Source organism: Poecile atricapillus, chromosome 7, assembly GCF_030490865.1.
Source record: "Poecile atricapillus isolate bPoeAtr1 chromosome 7, bPoeAtr1.hap1, whole genome shotgun sequence".
Taxonomy (NCBI): Eukaryota; Metazoa; Chordata; class Aves; order Passeriformes; family Paridae; genus Poecile; species Poecile atricapillus.
This window is the reverse complement of record NC_081255.1, coordinates 15,166,603-15,184,879: the sequence shown is the minus strand read 5'-3', so window position 1 is coordinate 15,184,879 and position 18,277 is coordinate 15,166,603. Positions and strand designations below refer to the sequence as shown.

Sequence of the window (18,277 nt, the reverse complement as noted above, 5' to 3'; positions counted from 1 at the left end):
AACATTAACTAAGCAGAGCTTTTGATAAAAACCATTTAATATTTCCATTAAAACATACACATGACAAAACCAGGTACTATACATTAACATGGTGCTAATTTATAAACAAATTTACACCTTTCACACAGCAAAACCACTGAAATGTACAATCCTGTGGGTGTACTTGAGCAACTAAGGTAAAAGCAATGAAATATCCTTACCAAAAGTAAGGAATAGTCATTATAAGGGTACTTTGCCTGGCAGGAGTCCATGCATGCTCCTTCTGCAGGGAACACCAAGATGGCACAGAAGGAGTTGTTACATGATCCTAGCATCTGAACCCAGACAGTACAACAAGCTGCACAGATGTAAGAGTATCTGAAATTTCTGTATAGTCTTACAGTTATGAAGTATGATTTATAAAAATAAAGTTTTAGGTGTTGATACTTGTCAACAGTTAACTATTCAGCTACTTCACCTTTTAATGTTTTATGCATGGTGGCCTGTGGACTGTAATAGTGAGAGATTAACAGAAAAATTAGTCTTGGTTTCCCTAAGAATTTTCAATTTTAATTTTATACCTTCAGTGAAATAATTAAGCATTTTTAGTATGAGATTATTTGTAAGTCTATATGCAAATTCAAATAAGCTTGTTCCAAAATTAAGCAAGTTTTTAAAACCAAACTGTAAGGGAAGGTTAGTGAGGCAGTCATGCCCCCATATGAGCTTGACCATTACTAAAATGGACAGCAGCGTGTAGTTCTCCTCTGCTTTCCCTTCACCTCATCCTTTCTCTGACAGGAGTCAAGAAACAGAAATTCAGGAAATTTTTCTCACTCAGGGAATGTACATTTCACCTGGCATAAAACAGTCAAAGCATTTTGATGAGTTTTTAGGAGGATTTACAGGTCAACAATAGACTAAGAAAATTGTGTGCAGCCCTGGTGCAGTCAGTGTTGTTCCTACTAAGGCTCCTTAAGGCTTTATCTTCTCCTTAGGCTCAAGCATCATGAAACATCATCCAAGTCAGTCAGGATCCCTTCCTCAAAGAAAACTGGCTCATAAAATTCTGTCAGTTCACACTGATACTTTACTAACAGACCATTGCAGGACAGTCAAAAGTCCCCCCAATGGTTTAAAGAGGACTCTTACTGTAAGAAGCCTATCTATGATCCAGGAAAATAGGCTGAGACTGGTGTTCCAGCAGCTTTTGGGGACGCCTGGGCTTTGGCTGGCACGTACGGTCTCAGGTACTCTGCAGAACAGCACAGGACACTGCATTGCACCATGGCTGTCATTGCCCTTCAAGTACATTTCAAATAAGGCCTTGCTCTGTTTCATACTTACCCGAGTTAAGTGTGTTTTGACTAAGCCCTCGCAAAGGAATGCTGTCATCTTTTTTCTTGAAATACTTCAATTCCAACCCCAGCTGATCACCACTAGAAACAGAAAGGCAAATTAAAATTTAAAGCAAATGCAGCTTGTCATCAGTGCATAACAAAGAGGGCAGCTACAGACTTGCTTGGGAAAACCTTCACTAAAAGTGCAACTACTGCATTTCTATGACCTTTACCATGTAAAGTTAAACCATCCCTGAGCAGGTTAAGTACAGCCTAGAACTAATTTTTTCAGTGACCCAGCACCTGATGGCTTTGATCTGTCAGCAGGAGCAATACTGAACTGTTGTTCCTTGGGGCCCACTCCTGCAAGCACAGCTCTTCCTTTGGTTTCAACAAACCAACACAAAATTGATTAGCATGGTAATGAAGAAAGGCAGATCACAGAACAAGGCTCATACTAGAACCGTTAGTCAGTTCCAAACACACCAAGATGACAAAGGGCTTTTTAAATGAAATAATAAAAATATTAAATTGCAGTAGCAGGCACTCACTTCTCCTTGTTTGCTGTGTGACCAGCTGCAGACACTGTGTGAGCATCGGAACATCGACTCAGTTTTGAAAGCTGTGAGTTCAACTGAGCCTGCAGAGACAAAGAGCTGCAGGTCAAGAGTTACTCCAGATCTGACAGTCCCCTCCCCCAAGGGCATTCAGAGCCAAATCCCAGGGATTCCTGTTTCTACACCTCACTAGCCCTGCTGTGCAGCAAAGCCTGCGAGAACACACAGCCTGAAGACAAGCAATAGCTATGAATAACAGGCATAATGCTCAAAGCAGGGACCCTAAGAGTAAATACAGTAAATATTTATGCACTTTGAGAAATAGCCAAAACATGGTGCTTTGATATTTTATACTGTCACATTCTTAATCAAACAAAAAAGTCCAAGTGCTTGCCTTTGGTACTGGACATTGGGAATTCCCATTTTTGCTTTGTGTCGGTTCCAGATAGTTCTGGAAGGCATAGAGAGGAGAAATGGCATGACTGACTCCTGAGCTGTGAAAGGATGGTCGGTCAGGCTGTAAAAGAAACACATCCATAAATGAGAAACACAATATTTTATTGTGTTTTAAATACAGTATTTTAAGTAATTGTAGAGATTAAAAACTGCAAAATTAACAACTATTTGCCATTACAAAGCCAACACTTATCCAAGTCTTCCTGATGGGAAGAAAACATCACTTTTCCAAGACCTGCACCCTTAAGGAAAACTTAACTTTAAAAAACTTTGATGAGGTGAGCACTCTTAGCTAGTAATAAGCTACACACTGTCATTGATTAAAGTAATGTATCCAGCTACAAGTCCAGAGACCTCTTGGTATGAACATGCCCTTCCACTGTGAACCAGCAGCTCATCAATTCCTGTTGTCCTGTACAACACAGGGTGAGAAGCAGCAAGTTACGGTATTCAACAATGACTGCAGGCAGCATTCCTTAGCCCCTGACTTTCCTGTTTCTAAAAATCACTAGTTAGAGTATTCAAACAGTACACTTTGGGTTATAACCATTACAAAGAGGATTAGTAAGTTAACCTCTCAACACAAAAATGCCTTCTTTTTTTGCCTTCATTATGCACTTCATCTTCTCCAAGCTAATTCTGTATTGCTTTATGTATTTTATGTAAGCAAGACCTTAGATTCTCACCTACAAGGCCCAGCATATCAAGAAGCACCCATCAGGGTTTTATGTTATTGAAAATTCAGCAAACAAAGAATGCCAAACCACACCCACCCAGAACTGTAAGGCCAGAAGATGAAAGCAGATTGGTTTTATTTCCTTTGAAGGCCCTGTGTTTTAGCAACTGATGCCCACCTCACCGGGCCTGTTAACTACACCTCTACTTTACCATGCCAAGAGGTGAAACAGCAGCCCTCCCACCAGCATGGGCACTGGCAGGAGTGTCCAGCTTCTTTGCCATCTGAACTTCACTCAGCTGTCTGTTCAGCCACGAGATAACTGCAGAGAGGAAGAAAAAGCTCAAGTCCATTTGCTCTCTAACCAGCTGTTTGAAATGGCCAGTAGCCCATCCTCACAAAAAGTAGCAGCTCACTGGGTATTTCTCCTCCCTAGTCCCATGCAAAGCCATTTGTTGAAGCTTCCTGCCCCCCTCCAGGCCTCTGAGCACCCATCCCACATCCCCAAGGAAAGGCTTCCCCCTGTGCAGCTCTTGGCTGTTGCATGCCCACAACAGCCAGAGGCTCGTTTCCCATACATGACATAACGGCAGCTCTTCACAAAAACCCCAAACGCTGCTTCTATCAGTTTCAGTAGTAGTGAGATCACTGGGTCATTTTTACAGAGAGACAAATCAAACTGTATAAACCTACCATTTTCATTGGTTTTCAGTAACTGCTTACTTTCTTCAAGTTTTTGTATTGTACTTTCTAGCTGTTCTTGTAGCTTGCAAACCTGTAATTCCCATAATAATTGTAAAACCATCAGCAGTGTTTTACTATTAGTGTTCTACCAGCTACAAACAACAACAAAAAAAGCATTTATTAAGTTACTCTAAAATTAAAGAGGTTTGAACTCGGTTTGTTACAAAAGCAACATGGTAATTCTTTTAAAGGAAGCCCTGCTTTCAGCTAGGATTTTGACAAGGTAACAGCCAGAATCCTTTCTGACCTTTATTTTTCTATGATTAAATAGTGCAAGGACTCTAAACAGGAGAATGTCCTGCTTAATGGAATGGAAGCAAAAGGTTCACTCTGCTCCTGTTCTTACTCCCTTTACCAACTTACACATGAATGTGCCTTCTGAAGGGTGCTGATTCATCCATTACATTGCTTTGTTCTCTTGAAACAATTCTGGTTGCCTTCCACATAAATGGATGGCTTTTACAAATCAGGTTAACATTAAAAAACCTGAAAGTTGATGACACATTTAAATAAACACGTTAAATAACCAAAAGAGTATATTCGATTGCATGGAAAGATTTAACCCCTATTGCTGTAGCCAAGTTAAACCCTACAAAGCCCAACAAAGTCCATACAACAGCATTTCCAGCACACAAGGTTAACCCATCAATACCTCTTGCTCTTTCATTTGAAGGGATTGTCCCATCTCCTGCGATTCCCTCTGCTCTTTTTGAAGTTTCTCTTCTTTTTCTGCCAATAGTTTTTCTTGCTGAATTGTTACTGTATTTTTCAATTTTAATTTACTCATTAGAGTTTTCAAATCTCCTTGTAACTTCTTGATAATTTCATTAGCCTGTTAAAAAACCCCAAATCATATATTACAAAAACAAACAGAATAAGGAAGATGTTGCACAAGGGAAGTGCCATGTTCAAACAAACCTTAAGGAGTTCAGCTGACAGTGACTTAATTGTTGTCTCTAGTTTTTCAATATGCCTTTGTTTTTCCTCTGTACTCTCTTCCAGTATCACCTTGAACAGAATGTTACAAAATATAATAAGGCTGTGATACACATTGTTTATGATTTCAAGTAGACTGTTCATAATTCTTTGAGAACTATCCTTACAAGGAACCAGCCGGTGCTTTTCACTCAAATTTTACAGAACCTGTATTAATTGGGTTTTTTTCCTACCAAAATTACCAAAAACTATTACTCCAGCATCACAACATTAAATCTGAACCCAATATACTTTTGATGCCATAATTTAGAATCTTAACTACATTTGAAAGCCGACTGGCTGTATTCATAAAAACTGGTCAGCAGCTACTGTATGGAAACCACAATTAGGAAGGATGAAAAAAATTCATGAAGGAACCTTTTGCTCCTGTGTTGCATCTAAGACTTCTTTTGTTCTGGTGACGAGCTGATCTTTGTCTTTGATCTCTTGTTCCAAGACAGCAACTCGTGTCTGCAGCTGATTAATGAGTTTCTCTTTTTCATGACATTCAGCATCCAGAGTTGTGTTCTCCCGGCGCAGGGATAGCACCTCCTGCTTTGCTCTTTGACATTCCTAAATATTGGGAAGGAATTGAATTTTATTTTTTAAGAAAACCCATAACAGTAACTTAAAAAGACCTATTTAAATAGCAAGCACAATATGGAATAAAGACAAACTAAATGAACTTAATAAGCTGCATTTCCTGACGTGCCCAAGCAGGCACTGTTAATGCTTTAACAGTAGTAAGCTTGATTTTGGGTACTGGGAAGCCATACATCTTCTAATCCAGAAAGCTTCGCTTTCAGTTCTCTGACTGTGGAGTCTCCTTTGTATCTCCTCTCTGTTAGGTCTTTATTGATGACCTCGAGTTCTGAGAGCCTGTTCTGCAACTGCTGAACACTTTTCTGATGCAAATTTTCCAATTCCTTCTTCTGTTGTTCGTGCTGTTGTTGGTACTGAGTTTGTGCCTGTGAGAAGCAACAAAATGAAGCAGTTATTCAATATATCTGACTATTCCCATACAAGAATCCTGCTCATTCTTTCCAACCATTGTACCTGGAGAGCTCTTTCCTTCTCACTTGTCAGCTCCTGTGAGTGTTTGTTGCTCAGAGCTGTAGTGTAGGATGTCCATTCATTTTTCAGTTTGTCAAGTTCCCGGCTCTTCTCTGACAAGCTCTGTTTAAGTTTGACAAAGCATCCAGAGTTTAAAAATGTAAGCATTTCAGCCAGTACTAAGTGATCTTTACTGTTACTTACTATAAGAACATGGACTTATTTCAGCACCAGATGCTGAAATACGTTAATTCTGTGACCAGGAAAAGTAAGGCACTGAGAAGCTAAAGAACCCTGTTCTAATGCTATGGATAAAATTATCTTAATTTCCAATGGCATTTTTTTCCAATCACTATTTAAGAGTGAAAAACAGCCTGCTGATGCTCCCTACCCTTGTAACACACAAAGCACTCTACTAGGTGGAAAAAAAAAAAAAAAAGTTCTTCAGCAGCATCTTTCCCTCTTTTTGATTTGTAATTCTGCATTCCAATTTAGCAAACACATTCCAGTAACTCAAACTGAAGTTGCAGACATAAGGCAAACAAATATTCCATTCCAAAACCAATTCTTAACAGTTTTAATGCATTTGTTCTGTTGCATTCCAAAAAGTCACCTTGATAATTGCAGAATCTGACCCAAATCATTCTCTTAAAATACATAAGTGTTTACTATGCTGACTGCAAAAAAATCAAAAAAGGAGTAATTAAAATCCAAGACTTCCAGTTTATTTACCATAGTTTCACAATTGGTTTTAGAAAAAGGATTTCCAACAATTCATGGAATATATGAAGTATATTTATCATTTATCTTCACATGACCATATATTTAGTCTTCAATTTGTATGTGCATACATAGACCTCTGCACAAAATAAAGTAAAATCCTGCTTGAATACTACAAGAACTTAATTTAATTCTTCAGCTGCAGGCTTTACTCACGCTCTAGAAAAGCCACAGTAGTAGACTACTCTCTTCAGTCAGTCTCAAGTCAATTATCTTGGTTATGTAGTGGCTAACTAACCAGCCTACAAAAAGGGACATCTTCCATAAATCAAAAAAAGCGCAACACACAAATGTTCAAAATTTATGTTACCTGTTGAGTGTAGCTCAGTTGTCTGGTAAGATCCTCTTCAGTTTTTTTAAGCCTTTCTTCCAACATCATTTTATCCTCCTATGTACAAATTGACATCAAGTCAAATCTTTAGCTCCCAAAATACAAGTAGCATTTAACTCCCATTTAACCAGCACAGCCTGCCTAACACCATATACTCACTGTATTTGTGAAAAGATCACCTTGTTAAATAAGTGTCATACTGAATAAGATATAATTAGCAAATTCAAAAGAAAAGGCATTAGCCCACAATGTAAAAACCCAAATTAAATTCTTACCAAATTTCTACAAGGAAATAGTATCTTATTTACAAGACTTGTTTACAAAGGAGTTACCTAAACAAGGGATCAACTGAAATACTCTAAATCTATGTTATTAAAATGGCTTATTAGGTGCCTAGAAACATGACAGCATAGTAAGAGAGACAAATCCCAGGCTATGAAACTGAGACAAACAGTTGAACTACAAGTCCTTTAATTTCTCATGAAATCAAATCTAGCATGCCACCAAACTGCATCAACATGCCAATTTAATTTGCTATTTATAGCTGTTAGTCTTTTGAAGCCCACCAAGCCTGACAACTACGAGCAGCCTGTGCTTTCCTACAGCCAGTGCAGAACAGAGACTGAGAGGTTCCACTAAGTCCTGCAGCTGCTCTGGCCACCAGCACAGGCTGTGAGCAGGGAAGTGCAGCAGCTGCACACCACCATGCACTGTGTGTAAAACACCTCCATTCCTGCCACTTGAAATGGCACTGCCTGCCTGAACATACAGAAAGCATTTTCATTGCCAGGGTGACAGTAACAATTCAGATTTTACAACATGCACCCAAGTAGCTGCATGCGACGACACGTTTGGGCTAAAAGGAAAAATAAACCAGAGAGTACAACTTGGTACAGACTTCTGAAATATTCAGACTGAAAAAAATGCTTAAGTACATATAGCATCAAGGCTTAGTTGCAGTTATGATAAACTTTCATTTTACCTTAAGGCATTTCAAACAGTTGGCTAAAAACTTCTTTATTTCTGCATCAGTTCCTGGCAGGAATTTTAGAGAGAGATGGGTAAGGTGTTTGAAAGGGTTGGTCTCCACTACATTTAAAGAGACAGGTGTGTGATCCAGAGCAGGTGCTGAAGAAACTAACTGCAGCAAAAACCTAGGGAAAAACCAAGAAAATCAAATGTTTAGCATGTTGGGTTTTTTCCTGAAACTGCGTGTAGATCCTAAGCTATTTCCCATTAAAATGTATTTTTATATGTGCAGTAAAAGGCTGTCCAGTTTTTGCTCGGAAAAGAATTCTCAGGTTTTGTCAGTTACATCCGCCAGCTTATATTCAGGTCAGGGCAGGTCAGATTATCCTTTTCTTCTGACTCTTCTCAATCTGAATGGCTGACAAGCACTTTAAGAATTCAACAGGTACACACAGAGTAATGTGGCATACACTTGTGACCTACCTTGGGATATCTTTGTTCTGCTCCTGAATGCATTGCTGAAGCAGATCTATAAATTTCTGTGGGAAAGCAGAGAAGTCTACCAAGAGACCCTGCTGGGATTTCAAACTATAGGAACAGACAGGGAAAAAAAATATTAACGATATAGAGAACTGTAACTTACTTCCTATAAAATATTTTATTGACACTAGTAGAAAGAACCAGTTCTGATCGTGTCCTTAAAGTTTACTAGCATGTTACTTTCAATCAGAAGTGTGTCCACATTTCACAAAATCACAGAAGTGGTCAGGCTGGAAGGAACCACAGTGGGTCAGCTGGTCCAACCTCCCTGCTTCAGCAGGATCATCCTAGAGCACATCTTGGATAATAATCCCCAGAGGATACTTCTCATCACAAGAGCTCTTGCAAACACAGGCTGCACTAATTGAAAACCAGAAGTTGCTGTGGTGTAACAAATTGAGCAGGCATCACCCTCACAGGACAGTGCTGAGCAGTGATGGCACAGGGAACAAGCACAAGACAAGGAGTAGAGCCTCAGCCATTACCTCTGTCCCCTACTGGTCCATTCCTCTGCCTCCCTTCTCCACAGACACAGCAGAAACATCCCACAGTGCACACACAAAGCTCTGCCTCCATGCAACAGAACACTCTCTTGCAAACACTGCTTTGCTTTTGCCTTTTGATCCACACACTGATCACACCTCCCTTTCTAAAAACAACACCAAAGCCACTCCTCCCACCACCCCCGCCAAAACCTCAAACAAAAAAAAACACAACAAAACAAAGCAAAAGATAGAATAAATAAAAAACCAAAGAAAACAGAAAAAAGAACTCTTCATCTGTTCATGCCTGGAATCCAAATTTGATGATTTGCTCAAATTCTGAGCAAGTAAATGAGACCTAACAGTACAATCACACAGGAAACCCCTGAGATACAGGCTCAGGTTTGTAAAACCATGCCCATGCAAACAGACTTTCTTCTTGTAATTATTTCCTGAACTAGTTCACTCTCTCTCTCACACACACACTAGTCTGTAAGAAGCAGTTAGGATAAACAGAAGATACCAGCAGTAATACGAACTGTGGCACTGTCTCCCTGCAGGGAACTTAACATTGGGATCTCAACATTCCTCTGTGTAACCTGAGCTGGTCACCCTCCTGAACCTGGCTGTTTCACCCACTGGTCAGAGAACAATATTGACAAAACCCCACAACAGAAAACTGCCAAAACCTGAACTCTAACACAGATCACTCTAAGCTAAAAACATTCTCTTGTCCTTTTTGCCATTTAGAAATGTTTCACAGCGAAAATACTGTAATTTCACTTACCTTTGAAAATCTTCCTCTGATATGACAAGGTTATAAAGGAAAAAAGGATCAGTATCATCAGTCAATCGAACAGCTAAGTCCTGAAAAGATGTACATTTAAATATGATTAAAATACTATAAGCTACCCAAGAGTCTTCAAATATTTAAACCAGCATTGCAAACAGCATTGAATGTTTTTACTGTCTAGTCAAAAATACAACAGAATTGTGGCAACTTATTCAGAATGTGTACAATACCATTTAACACAACTTCAAATATTACAGCAGGAAAACAAGGAAAACTCTTTCACAAAAACAAACCAACTCAAAATCTTAAACTTTGAGCAGCAAAGTTTTTGAAATTCAGTGTATGCCCTTCATTTTTCAGAAAAAAAAAGGCTATTTGCAATTTTTACCCCCACATGAAAGAGGTATAGCACTAGCAGCCCACTATCATGGTTTACTAATACCTCACTCCCATAACTGGAGACTTTCAGAGCACATTGCTCCTACAGTTTATGAAACCACCAGCTGATTTTATACACTTTAATACAGAACTCCGCAGACTGGATGCAACTGAATCCCGTAATCCCAAACTACAGCATTATGTTGCTTAGCTTTTAAATAGGCACTCCTCTGTTTACTGGGGGTCTAGAGAGTGTTATGGAAAAACTGCCTTCTCCATAAGCACTAAGCCTTGAATTCCAAGGATGGAGTTATGTGGTACATTAGGCACAGGCAGCTGCTCCCTCTAACAAGGCTTGCCCCTGTGGCGAGGATACTCCCTAGCAGAGGTACAAAAGTAAAGCAGAAACGTGTCAGCTGTTCCAGGGTAATGAGGTGTGACACAGCACTGTACAGACACAACTGAATCTTGTTTCAGTAATTCAGGTGCCAGTAACACCAACAGAACTCAGCTGGACACACACAGACAGTTAAAATTAATGCTACCCCAAGCCAGCTGGGTGGACTGATGAGCAGGATTAAAATGCCTGCTTGGTCTGATGTCCCATTAGCTGATCAAGCACTGGAAGTTCTCTCTTTAGACTGCTCACTCCCTGACAGACTCAGCAGCATTTCCAAGCCTCTCCTGACACAGGCTCAGCACACACTTCTAACTGAACTGCTTCTGCTCAGAGAGAAGTACCAGTATCACTGCCACCAGCAGCAGAATCTGACCAAATACTGCCGTATTCCTTTACAAACAAATCTTTACCCAACATCACCATAACCAACCCATGACCAATCTTAACATCATGCTGGGGGATGAAGACTTTGGTGACAGATCAGACATAGAAGAGATTACAAAATCTCCAGTTGTGGTCTCAAAGCTATTTTCCCTGAGAAAGATTTTTTTTACTCCCAATTTAGTACCTTGATCTACAGGTACTCTTAAAGCTTTCATGTTTCCCTAAGCATGTCAAAATACTTCTAATATGCAAGCTTGCTAAGACCCATCAACAGCCAAACTAAAACAGAGGGCTAAAAAAGGCTGGGGGGGAGGGGAACAGCAGGCTGCAGGGGTGGAAAAACACAATACCAAACCAACGAAGTTACTAAAAAAATTGTATAAAAAAGTAAAGTTAAATGGCAAACACTAAAATCCCATTTTGCTTGTCCTACTTATTCTTTTATACAGTGAAATTCAGGTAATACCTAATAAATGACAAAGATATAATTAATTTACAAACCTTTTTATGAACAGGATTAGAAATTGACAGTAGTTCAATATTCACTCGAATATTTAATCTCCTGTGTACAAGAAGATGAAACTAATTAATAAATCAAGAAAACATTCTCCAAATAACATGTGCTCACAGCTGCATTACACGAATCAAGGACATTTCTAAAATAAAAATTTAGGCAAAAACATTAAGAAAGTTCCCACCGATGACTATACCTAAGATACAAGAGTTTTAATCATTGCAGCTCCTAAGTCAGAGTTGCTTTTTTTGCTGCTTGCTATCCACCAGACCTTAAATGGCAAGGCAGAAGTTCTGAAACTTCGTCCAGAAACTAGACCTTTTGTAACAGCCTGTTGAAATTTATTAACGGTTGCTCCTGATAATCTTTTATACAGCGCTATCCTGTCTTCAATGATTTCTTGTCGAGTACTAAGTCACATATACTACAACACACAGACACATCAGCCTTTCCACGCCCTCTCACACAGGTGAGTCGGGCACACACGGTCTAATCCACACAGGACCCATAGTGCCGAAATTAATTCTATTTTGAAGACACGCTTCACATACGGAATGTCTGGGCTTCCCCAGACGCCACCGACGTGCGCAGCCTCGCACAGGTGGCTCAAACCCGGGTCCCTGGGCCGCAGGGCACTGAGGAGGAGCCGCGGCTGAGGAGCCTCTGCGGCGGGAGAGAGGCGGGAGGGCCCGCGGGCAACGCTGCGGCCCGGGAGACGCCAAACACCGGGCGGGCTCGGCAGCCACCCGGCCCTCGGGTCGCCTCAGCCCCGGGCACACCGTCGCTTCCGCCGAACCACCGCGAGCGAGCTCGGCTGCCGGCGCCCCGCCGGATTCATTCCCTTGGCGAGGCATCGACGGGGACCGCCCGGCCCTCGCCGGCTGTCCCGGGCCTCGCCAGACCCGGTCCCTCCCTCATCCGGAGGGTACCCGTGGCAGCCCCAAAGCGCAGCACCGCAGAGCGCCGCCCAGCAGCCCTCATAGCACCCAGGAGGAAAGAGCCTGTGACTCGCAGCCCCTCTGAGGAGCGCAGAGAGACTCCCGCACTCACCGCTCCTCGCAGCCGCAGCCCCGCACCCGCACCCACAGCGCCCGGTCGAAGATCCGCTCCGCCGCCATCTTGCTCCCGCCCGCGGGGCGGGGCCGCAGCATGGCGGCGCGGGGGCCGCCGGGAGCGGCGATGGCGGCGCCGGAGCCGGAGCCGGGGCGCTGCGCGCACTTCGTGCTGAGGAAGGGGCGCTTCTGCAGGATGATCCCGGCGCCCGGCAGGCGCTTCTGCGGGGAGCACGGGCACGAGGAGGTGCAGGGACCCTTCTCCGGCCGGGAGGGAGGCCGGGAGGGCGGGCGGGCTCGGGGTGGCCCCGCTCTGGCGGCGCGGGTGGGAGAGGCAGTGCCTGTGCCTTCCCTGGAGCCTTTCTGTGCCGGGCACTCGCTTCAGCCCAACAGTAGCGCTGCCTTTGCGTTAGGGGTTTATTATTCTAGGATCCAGTCAGGCATGAAGTTCTTGTCTCAGTTTCTCCGTTCCGGTTAACTCACCTATTCTGAACAGATGTTTTATGAAGCTGATGCCCCTCAACAGCTTCATTAAAACAACACTGAATGCATGCTTAAGTGTTTTCTAAAACTTTTCTAAACTAGGAACAAAATGACAGAAAAAGAATTCCGTGCCCTCTTGATCCGAAACAGTGAGTATATGTAAATGCTTTTCCCGTTCTTTGTCAGTATTCACACTGATACTTACTTATCTTTCCATTTGGCTTTTAGCACTGTATATGAAGACCAACTACAAAAACATTTAAAAAAATGTAACTCAAGAGAGAAGCCAAAGCCCGTAAGTGCAGTGTAATTTCAGCACTTTCTCTCGGATTTAAGATCTTAAACATTACAGCCCTGCAGAGAATTTTCTATGCTGACAAGCAGCTGTGAGCTCGACCAAAGCACTACTGTAAGGCAGGCTGGAAGCTCTATAAGTACTTGCTGAAATGCAACTCACATGCCAGTCCCCTTGTATTCTCTGCCCCTTCTCACTGTAATTCGGTACACTTTTTCAGTTCTTGGTTACCAACAAAAATGATGAATTAATTTTTCTCCGAAGTGCACCCAGGGAACCCAGGGTCTCACAATGCCATTCATTAGGCTCTGGGTATTCCAGCCAACTGCCTGCTCCACTCAGGCTGGCAGTGAGCCACAGAAAGCTTGGCTGGCAGCTGCTGAGGGAGGCAACAGGACGTGTGTTTAAACAGCTCTTCCAAGAAAGCAGAGGATGGCTTCTTTATTGCCTGCCTTTCTGCCTTATTAGAATTGCACCTTTAGTATTCCCTAGGACACCTGAACATGGTCTCTGGAATCTGTCGAGTAAGCACAAACTACTTAGCTCTTACGAACATGTTCAATCTTGTAAAACTGTGTCAGAAGAGTCATTTCTGGCTGGGATTCAGGATCACACTATAGGAAAAAAATTACTTGGAAAATCTTACTCTGCAGTGGATTCCTATTGCTACATACCTTACCATAAGAACACTAAAGAATTTAGCTGTTTGCTTCCTGGTAATTAACTGAATCAATTTTTTTTGCTTTTGCTTTTTTAAAGGTTTACTTTGTTCAAGATATTAATGCTGGTTTAAAAGACATAATAGAAATACCAGAAAAAAAAGTGAGTACATTATTTGGTTTAGGTTCAGTCCTTACTTTACACATTGCAATTTATGACTACAAAGATACATAAAATTTCAAAGGTCTCATATTTATTGGTGTCACTTTCTTTTTCCTTAAAAAGGTTCCTCTGTCTTCTCTATCTATCGAAGAGCTACAGAATTTAATTATCAAATTGAAAAAAGCAAGTAATGGTGAGCTTAATACTAAATACTAAAAATAAGATGTTTTAAATTTAATTGACTATTTCGTTGTTATTTTTGTTGTTAGATACCTGTAAAAATATGAGATAGATGCCAAAAAACACATGTGAAATAATTATCAGGCAGACCTCCAATAGCTGAATTTTACTCCAAAAAGTAATCTAGATTGAAAGAATGATAAAACTCCAATCCTGTGTTCCTTTTGTTTTTCTTTTTTTCCTCACTCAGCTATCACTACAGATAACAATACAGCTCTGTTACAAACATACAATGATAGAGTTATGCTCCCCGCAGACTGTTTGGTTAGTGCTACAAACTGAGCTCATGTCACCATTGTAATGTGTGTTAAAAACTAGGAACCATTGGAAACTCGAAAGCTGTACCTAAAAGTTATGCATTTGCCTCCAGGCCTGGAACTTCATCTTAAGGAACAAATACTGTCCCACCAGGCTTTACAAGAAGCCTTAAATGACCCAAAGAATGGGGAATCTGCTTTCAAACACCTGAAACAACAGGTTTGGTCTGACTTACTAATAACTATGGAAGGGTTTGGACATGGAATTGTGCTGCTGTAAATTTGAGTGACTTTTGCTTCCTGCAGAGGAAATCTGATATGGTAAAACATAAGATGTAATCCCTTTCCTCTGTACACACGTCATCTTTTCCCTAATCCCTCACTGAAAGGAAGGCTTAAAAAAGTTTTCTGCAGTTCAGTGAAGGAATAATTGTTCTGTAAGGCATTACAAAACACAGTGTATATATTTTCTTGGTTCACAAATAATCTTTTGATGTTTGTAGGCTTCTATTTTAGGTAACATGGAAAAATTGCATTTACTTGGTCCAGGAAGGTGTTTTGTCGAGTTTGGAGCTGGGCGAGGAAAGTTGTCTCATTGGGTTGATATTGCCTTAGAGAATGTTGAAAGTGTTCTGTTTTTGCTTGTGGAAAGGGCAACCACAAGATTCAAGGTAAGAGGATATTGTTACGTGAGTAAAGTATAATTTTTAAACCATTGCCATTGAATTTGTTAGTATTTATTTTTTATCCTCAATAAATTTGAATTTTACAAGTTATACATTCCATACTTCACCAATGACAAATTTATTTTTAAGAAATCCCAATTTTTAATGTTGGAAATTCATAGATGTCGACAAGAAAAAAGTCTTGACATAAATACCTGAAACAAAATTATAATTATTAGTGGCCAGCCCTATGTAATCCTGTTTCGTTTAAACAGGTGGATGGAAAACACAAAAAGAGAGATTCTATATTTGAGAGGCTTCAAGTAGACATTCAGCACTTATGTTTAAGTAAGTTCCTTCTTGGCCTGTGTCATTCTGAAATAGAGGCTTATTCTTAAATTTTGAATTGGGGTTCCAGTCAGTTTGTGTGTAACGTGCTTAAATGTACTTGGTTCTGCAGATTATTCTCCCTGGTTCCTTGGACATGTTGATGCTGTGTGTATATACACGTGTGTGTATATATATATGTGTGAATATATATACACATGTAATTTAAATGGAGTTTTAAAGTTTTCTGCTTTTCTACTTATAGGACATCATTACAGGTGAGAAGTACCAAAACAAATACATTTTGAAGGCTTTTTAGCACTTGCAGAATTAAGCACGTTTGCATTGTTTGTTTTATGTGTAGAATTAAGTAAGTGTTGCACCATCAATGCTGTAGAATTGTGGGAGCACCTGTCAGCACAAGGTGCATTAATGTCATATTTACCTTTCATAGGCAGTATAGAAAGGCTGAAATGGTTAAATGTGCTTCCCAGCCACAGCATCATGTTCTTTTAATTTCTCTTAACAAAAGACTCCTTCCTTTGAATAGCTTATATCTGAATGTGCCAATCACTGTATTTTTAGTAGTGGCAAACATTTATTTCTATATGTGCTGAAATTATATTAACCAGAAAAAACAGAGGTGCTGGGGTAGTTGTGGATTAGATTGGGGTTTGTTGATTATGGTTTTTTTTTCCCTCCAGATAAGGTACCTATTTTGGAGAAGAAAAAACTACCAGTGGTAGGAATCGGGAAGCATTTGTGTGGTGCTGCGACAGGTAGGAATTGCAGATGTGTGTACTGCAGAAAGGCAGGATATTAAACCTTACACTCTGAATGGACTGATCTTCCAAACTGTCCTTTTAAGCTGTTCTTGCCCTCCAAACCTTTGTTGGTGAACACAGTAATGATATTCTAAATATCTATTGACTCCAGTGGAATAGTAAAAGGATAATGGATATAAGGACACTTTAGGCAGGAGTGAAGCCCTTCTTGGCTTTAATAGATTAGCACAGAGAATAGTATGTGGTGGCATGGGTCATGTATTTGAGAGCGCTTCTTTTAGCACAGTTGCCTCTTTGAAACAATTTTCTTTCTAAATTTTCATTGATTGTCTGACTACATATCCCAAATACAAATATGTTTGTGTTTCTGTCCTGATAACCTTAAACTATCACAGTTTTTCTAATGTTATATGGCTACTATGTTGAGAAAGACATCTCAAATATGACACCTTTATAGGTAGCATGACAAAGATGACACAGTTAAGCATTTAAGAAGTACATGTGCATATTAAATAAATTGTGTCCTAGATATCAAACTTTTAGAGCAAATACTTGTGCATTTTACAGGGAGGAGATTCTCATAACAATATGCCAATTTGTTAACCAAACTATTTTAAATTCACTTTTCCAGAACAAGTATTTCAGAGGACAAGCTCTTAGAAGCTCCAGAGAAACCACATTTAGGGTTTTCATGTTTTCAAAGCATGTTTATAATTTTTAGGTATCACTGAACTTGCTTTTTGGCTTAGTTTGTGATGTGTAATTTTATTTTTCTTAGTGGGAAGCACATTTGCAACCATGATAGAGCCTGTATAATAATGGCATGGCATTTATGTATATTTTTCATTGTGGGGGGATGTATTTGTTCATTCCCAGATCTTGCTTTGAGATGCTTGGTTGAAAGTTACACCACTTGCTGTGATGGAGAAGATGAAGAGCCTGCACCAAAACGCTGCAGGGCTGCTCAGACAGAGGTGGCTCCTCACAAATCTGCTGGTAATGAAAGCACCACAGGAGACCATAAGCCTGTAGCTGGAATTGTTATTGCTCTGTGTTGCCATCACAAGTGTGACTGGACACATTATGTAGGCAGAGATTTCTTTAAATCAGTGGGACTGGGACCAGTGGAATTCCATTATTTTCAGAGAATGAGTAGTTGGGCCACTTGTGGCATGCAAGAAACCACAAGCAAAGCTTCTGCAGGTGAAGGCAGTGAAGATCAAACTAATGACACAGAAGAACATGAGGAAACGCTCAGCAGGACAGAGAGTGGTTCTGATACTTTACAAGGGTATGTACATTTTTTTTCCTAGCAAATGAACTCCAGCAGAAAAGCTATGTAATTAAATTGTTTTGGGTCCTCAAAAGGGCTGATTTTGCAGGAACATTTAATTACTAAACTTACAGAAATATTTTAGTTTAAAAATACAATTTTCATGGACATACATTTCAAAATATTTCAACAGTAATGCTTGCCTGACTGAAATGAACTTACAAAGATTTTGGTAGTTTTTCTAAGCTTAACTACTAATGTTAATTACCAAAACTATTTTCTGACAGCTGTTCTTTCCTTCCCTCCTTTCTCTGGAACTAGGATACTGAGTGTTGAGGAGCGAAAGGAGATCGGTTGCCTCTGCAAACGGCTGATTGATCACGGACGGATTGAGTATTTACAACACCAAGGATACAAGGCTGCACTGCAGTATTATACAGAGTCTGCTGTGTCCTTGGAGAATGTCCTGTTGACAGCTGTCCCAAATCCTTCTTTGATACCAGAGCCAACTATATGATAGGATATAGATTTGGAATTGGTAGGGGAAAAAAATAAACCCTATAAAACTCATCTGGGTTTTTTTAAAAAAGCTAATTCACTTCTTAGCAAAAAAACCCATTTTATCATCTTTCCTGTACCCAAGAAAAGGTCTTATATTTTCCAGTCTCACTGGGTATTACAAATATGCAAACCAGTTCTCATCAGTGGAAAAATAAAATTCCCAAGA

At 40.4% G+C, this 18,277-nt stretch overlaps 2 protein-coding genes across 4 annotated transcripts; one reads left to right on the top strand and one right to left on the bottom strand.

Moving 5' to 3' along the window:
• Positions 1 to 19: 19 nt before the first annotated feature.
• On the bottom strand, positions 20 to 12,502 carry SASS6 (SAS-6 centriolar assembly protein). 2 transcript variants are annotated; one of them, XM_058843274.1, is made up of 17 exons: positions 12,402 to 12,502; positions 11,339 to 11,399; positions 9,670 to 9,749; positions 8,344 to 8,448; positions 7,874 to 8,045; positions 6,871 to 6,948; positions 5,784 to 5,903; positions 5,504 to 5,695; positions 5,106 to 5,300; positions 4,671 to 4,760; positions 4,405 to 4,584; positions 3,702 to 3,783; positions 3,221 to 3,330; positions 2,271 to 2,393; positions 1,871 to 1,959; positions 1,327 to 1,418; positions 20 to 1,254 (listed from the first exon to the last, which is right to left on the bottom strand). In XM_058843274.1, the coding sequence occupies exons 1-17, from the start codon at positions 12,500 to 12,502 to the stop codon at positions 1,226 to 1,228; spliced, it is 1,899 nt and encodes a 632-aa protein (XP_058699257.1). In that variant the 3' UTR covers positions 20 to 1,225. The 2 variants fall into 2 exon arrangements, with proteins under 2 accessions (XP_058699257.1, XP_058699256.1); XM_058843273.1 differs by having other exon boundaries at positions 20 to 1,234.
• TRMT13 (tRNA methyltransferase 13 homolog) lies at positions 12,501 to 18,273 on the top strand. Of its 2 annotated transcripts, XM_058843277.1 has the most exons (12): positions 12,501 to 12,650; positions 12,989 to 13,035; positions 13,115 to 13,181; positions 13,941 to 14,003; positions 14,127 to 14,196; positions 14,614 to 14,720; positions 15,004 to 15,171; positions 15,441 to 15,513; positions 16,197 to 16,271; positions 17,154 to 17,273; positions 17,481 to 17,568; positions 17,872 to 18,273. In XM_058843277.1, exons 1-12 carry the CDS (start codon positions 12,501 to 12,503, stop codon positions 18,065 to 18,067), a joined length of 1,224 nt encoding a protein of 407 aa, XP_058699260.1. In that variant the 3' UTR covers positions 18,068 to 18,273. The 2 variants fall into 2 exon arrangements, with proteins under 2 accessions (XP_058699260.1, XP_058699259.1); XM_058843276.1 differs by having other exon boundaries at positions 17,154 to 17,568.
• Positions 18,274 to 18,277: the final 4 nt, after the last annotated feature.

Bases quoted from the DNA above. Each gene is read 5' to 3' on its own strand.
- SASS6 (XM_058843273.1), bottom strand. From the start codon at position 12,502: ATGCTGCGGCCCCGCCCCGCGGGCGGGAGCAAGATGGCGGCGGAGCGG. The intron at 9,750-11,338 runs GTTTGTAAATTA...ACATCTTTTCAG, and splicing joins CTAATCCTGTTCATAAAAAG to GACTTAGCTGTTCGATTGAC. The intron at 1,419-1,870 runs GTGAGTGCCTGC...TTCTGTTTCTAG, and splicing joins CACACAGCAAACAAGGAGAA to TGGTGATCAGCTGGGGTTGG.
- TRMT13 (XM_058843276.1), top strand. From the start codon at position 12,501: ATGGCGGCGCGGGGGCCGCCGGGAGCGGCGATGGCGGCGCCGGAGCCG. The intron at 13,036-13,114 runs GTGAGTATATGT...TTTGGCTTTTAG, and splicing joins TGCCCTCTTGATCCGAAACA to CACTGTATATGAAGACCAAC. The intron at 14,721-15,003 runs GTTTGGTCTGAC...TGATGTTTGTAG, and splicing joins TCAAACACCTGAAACAACAG to GCTTCTATTTTAGGTAACAT.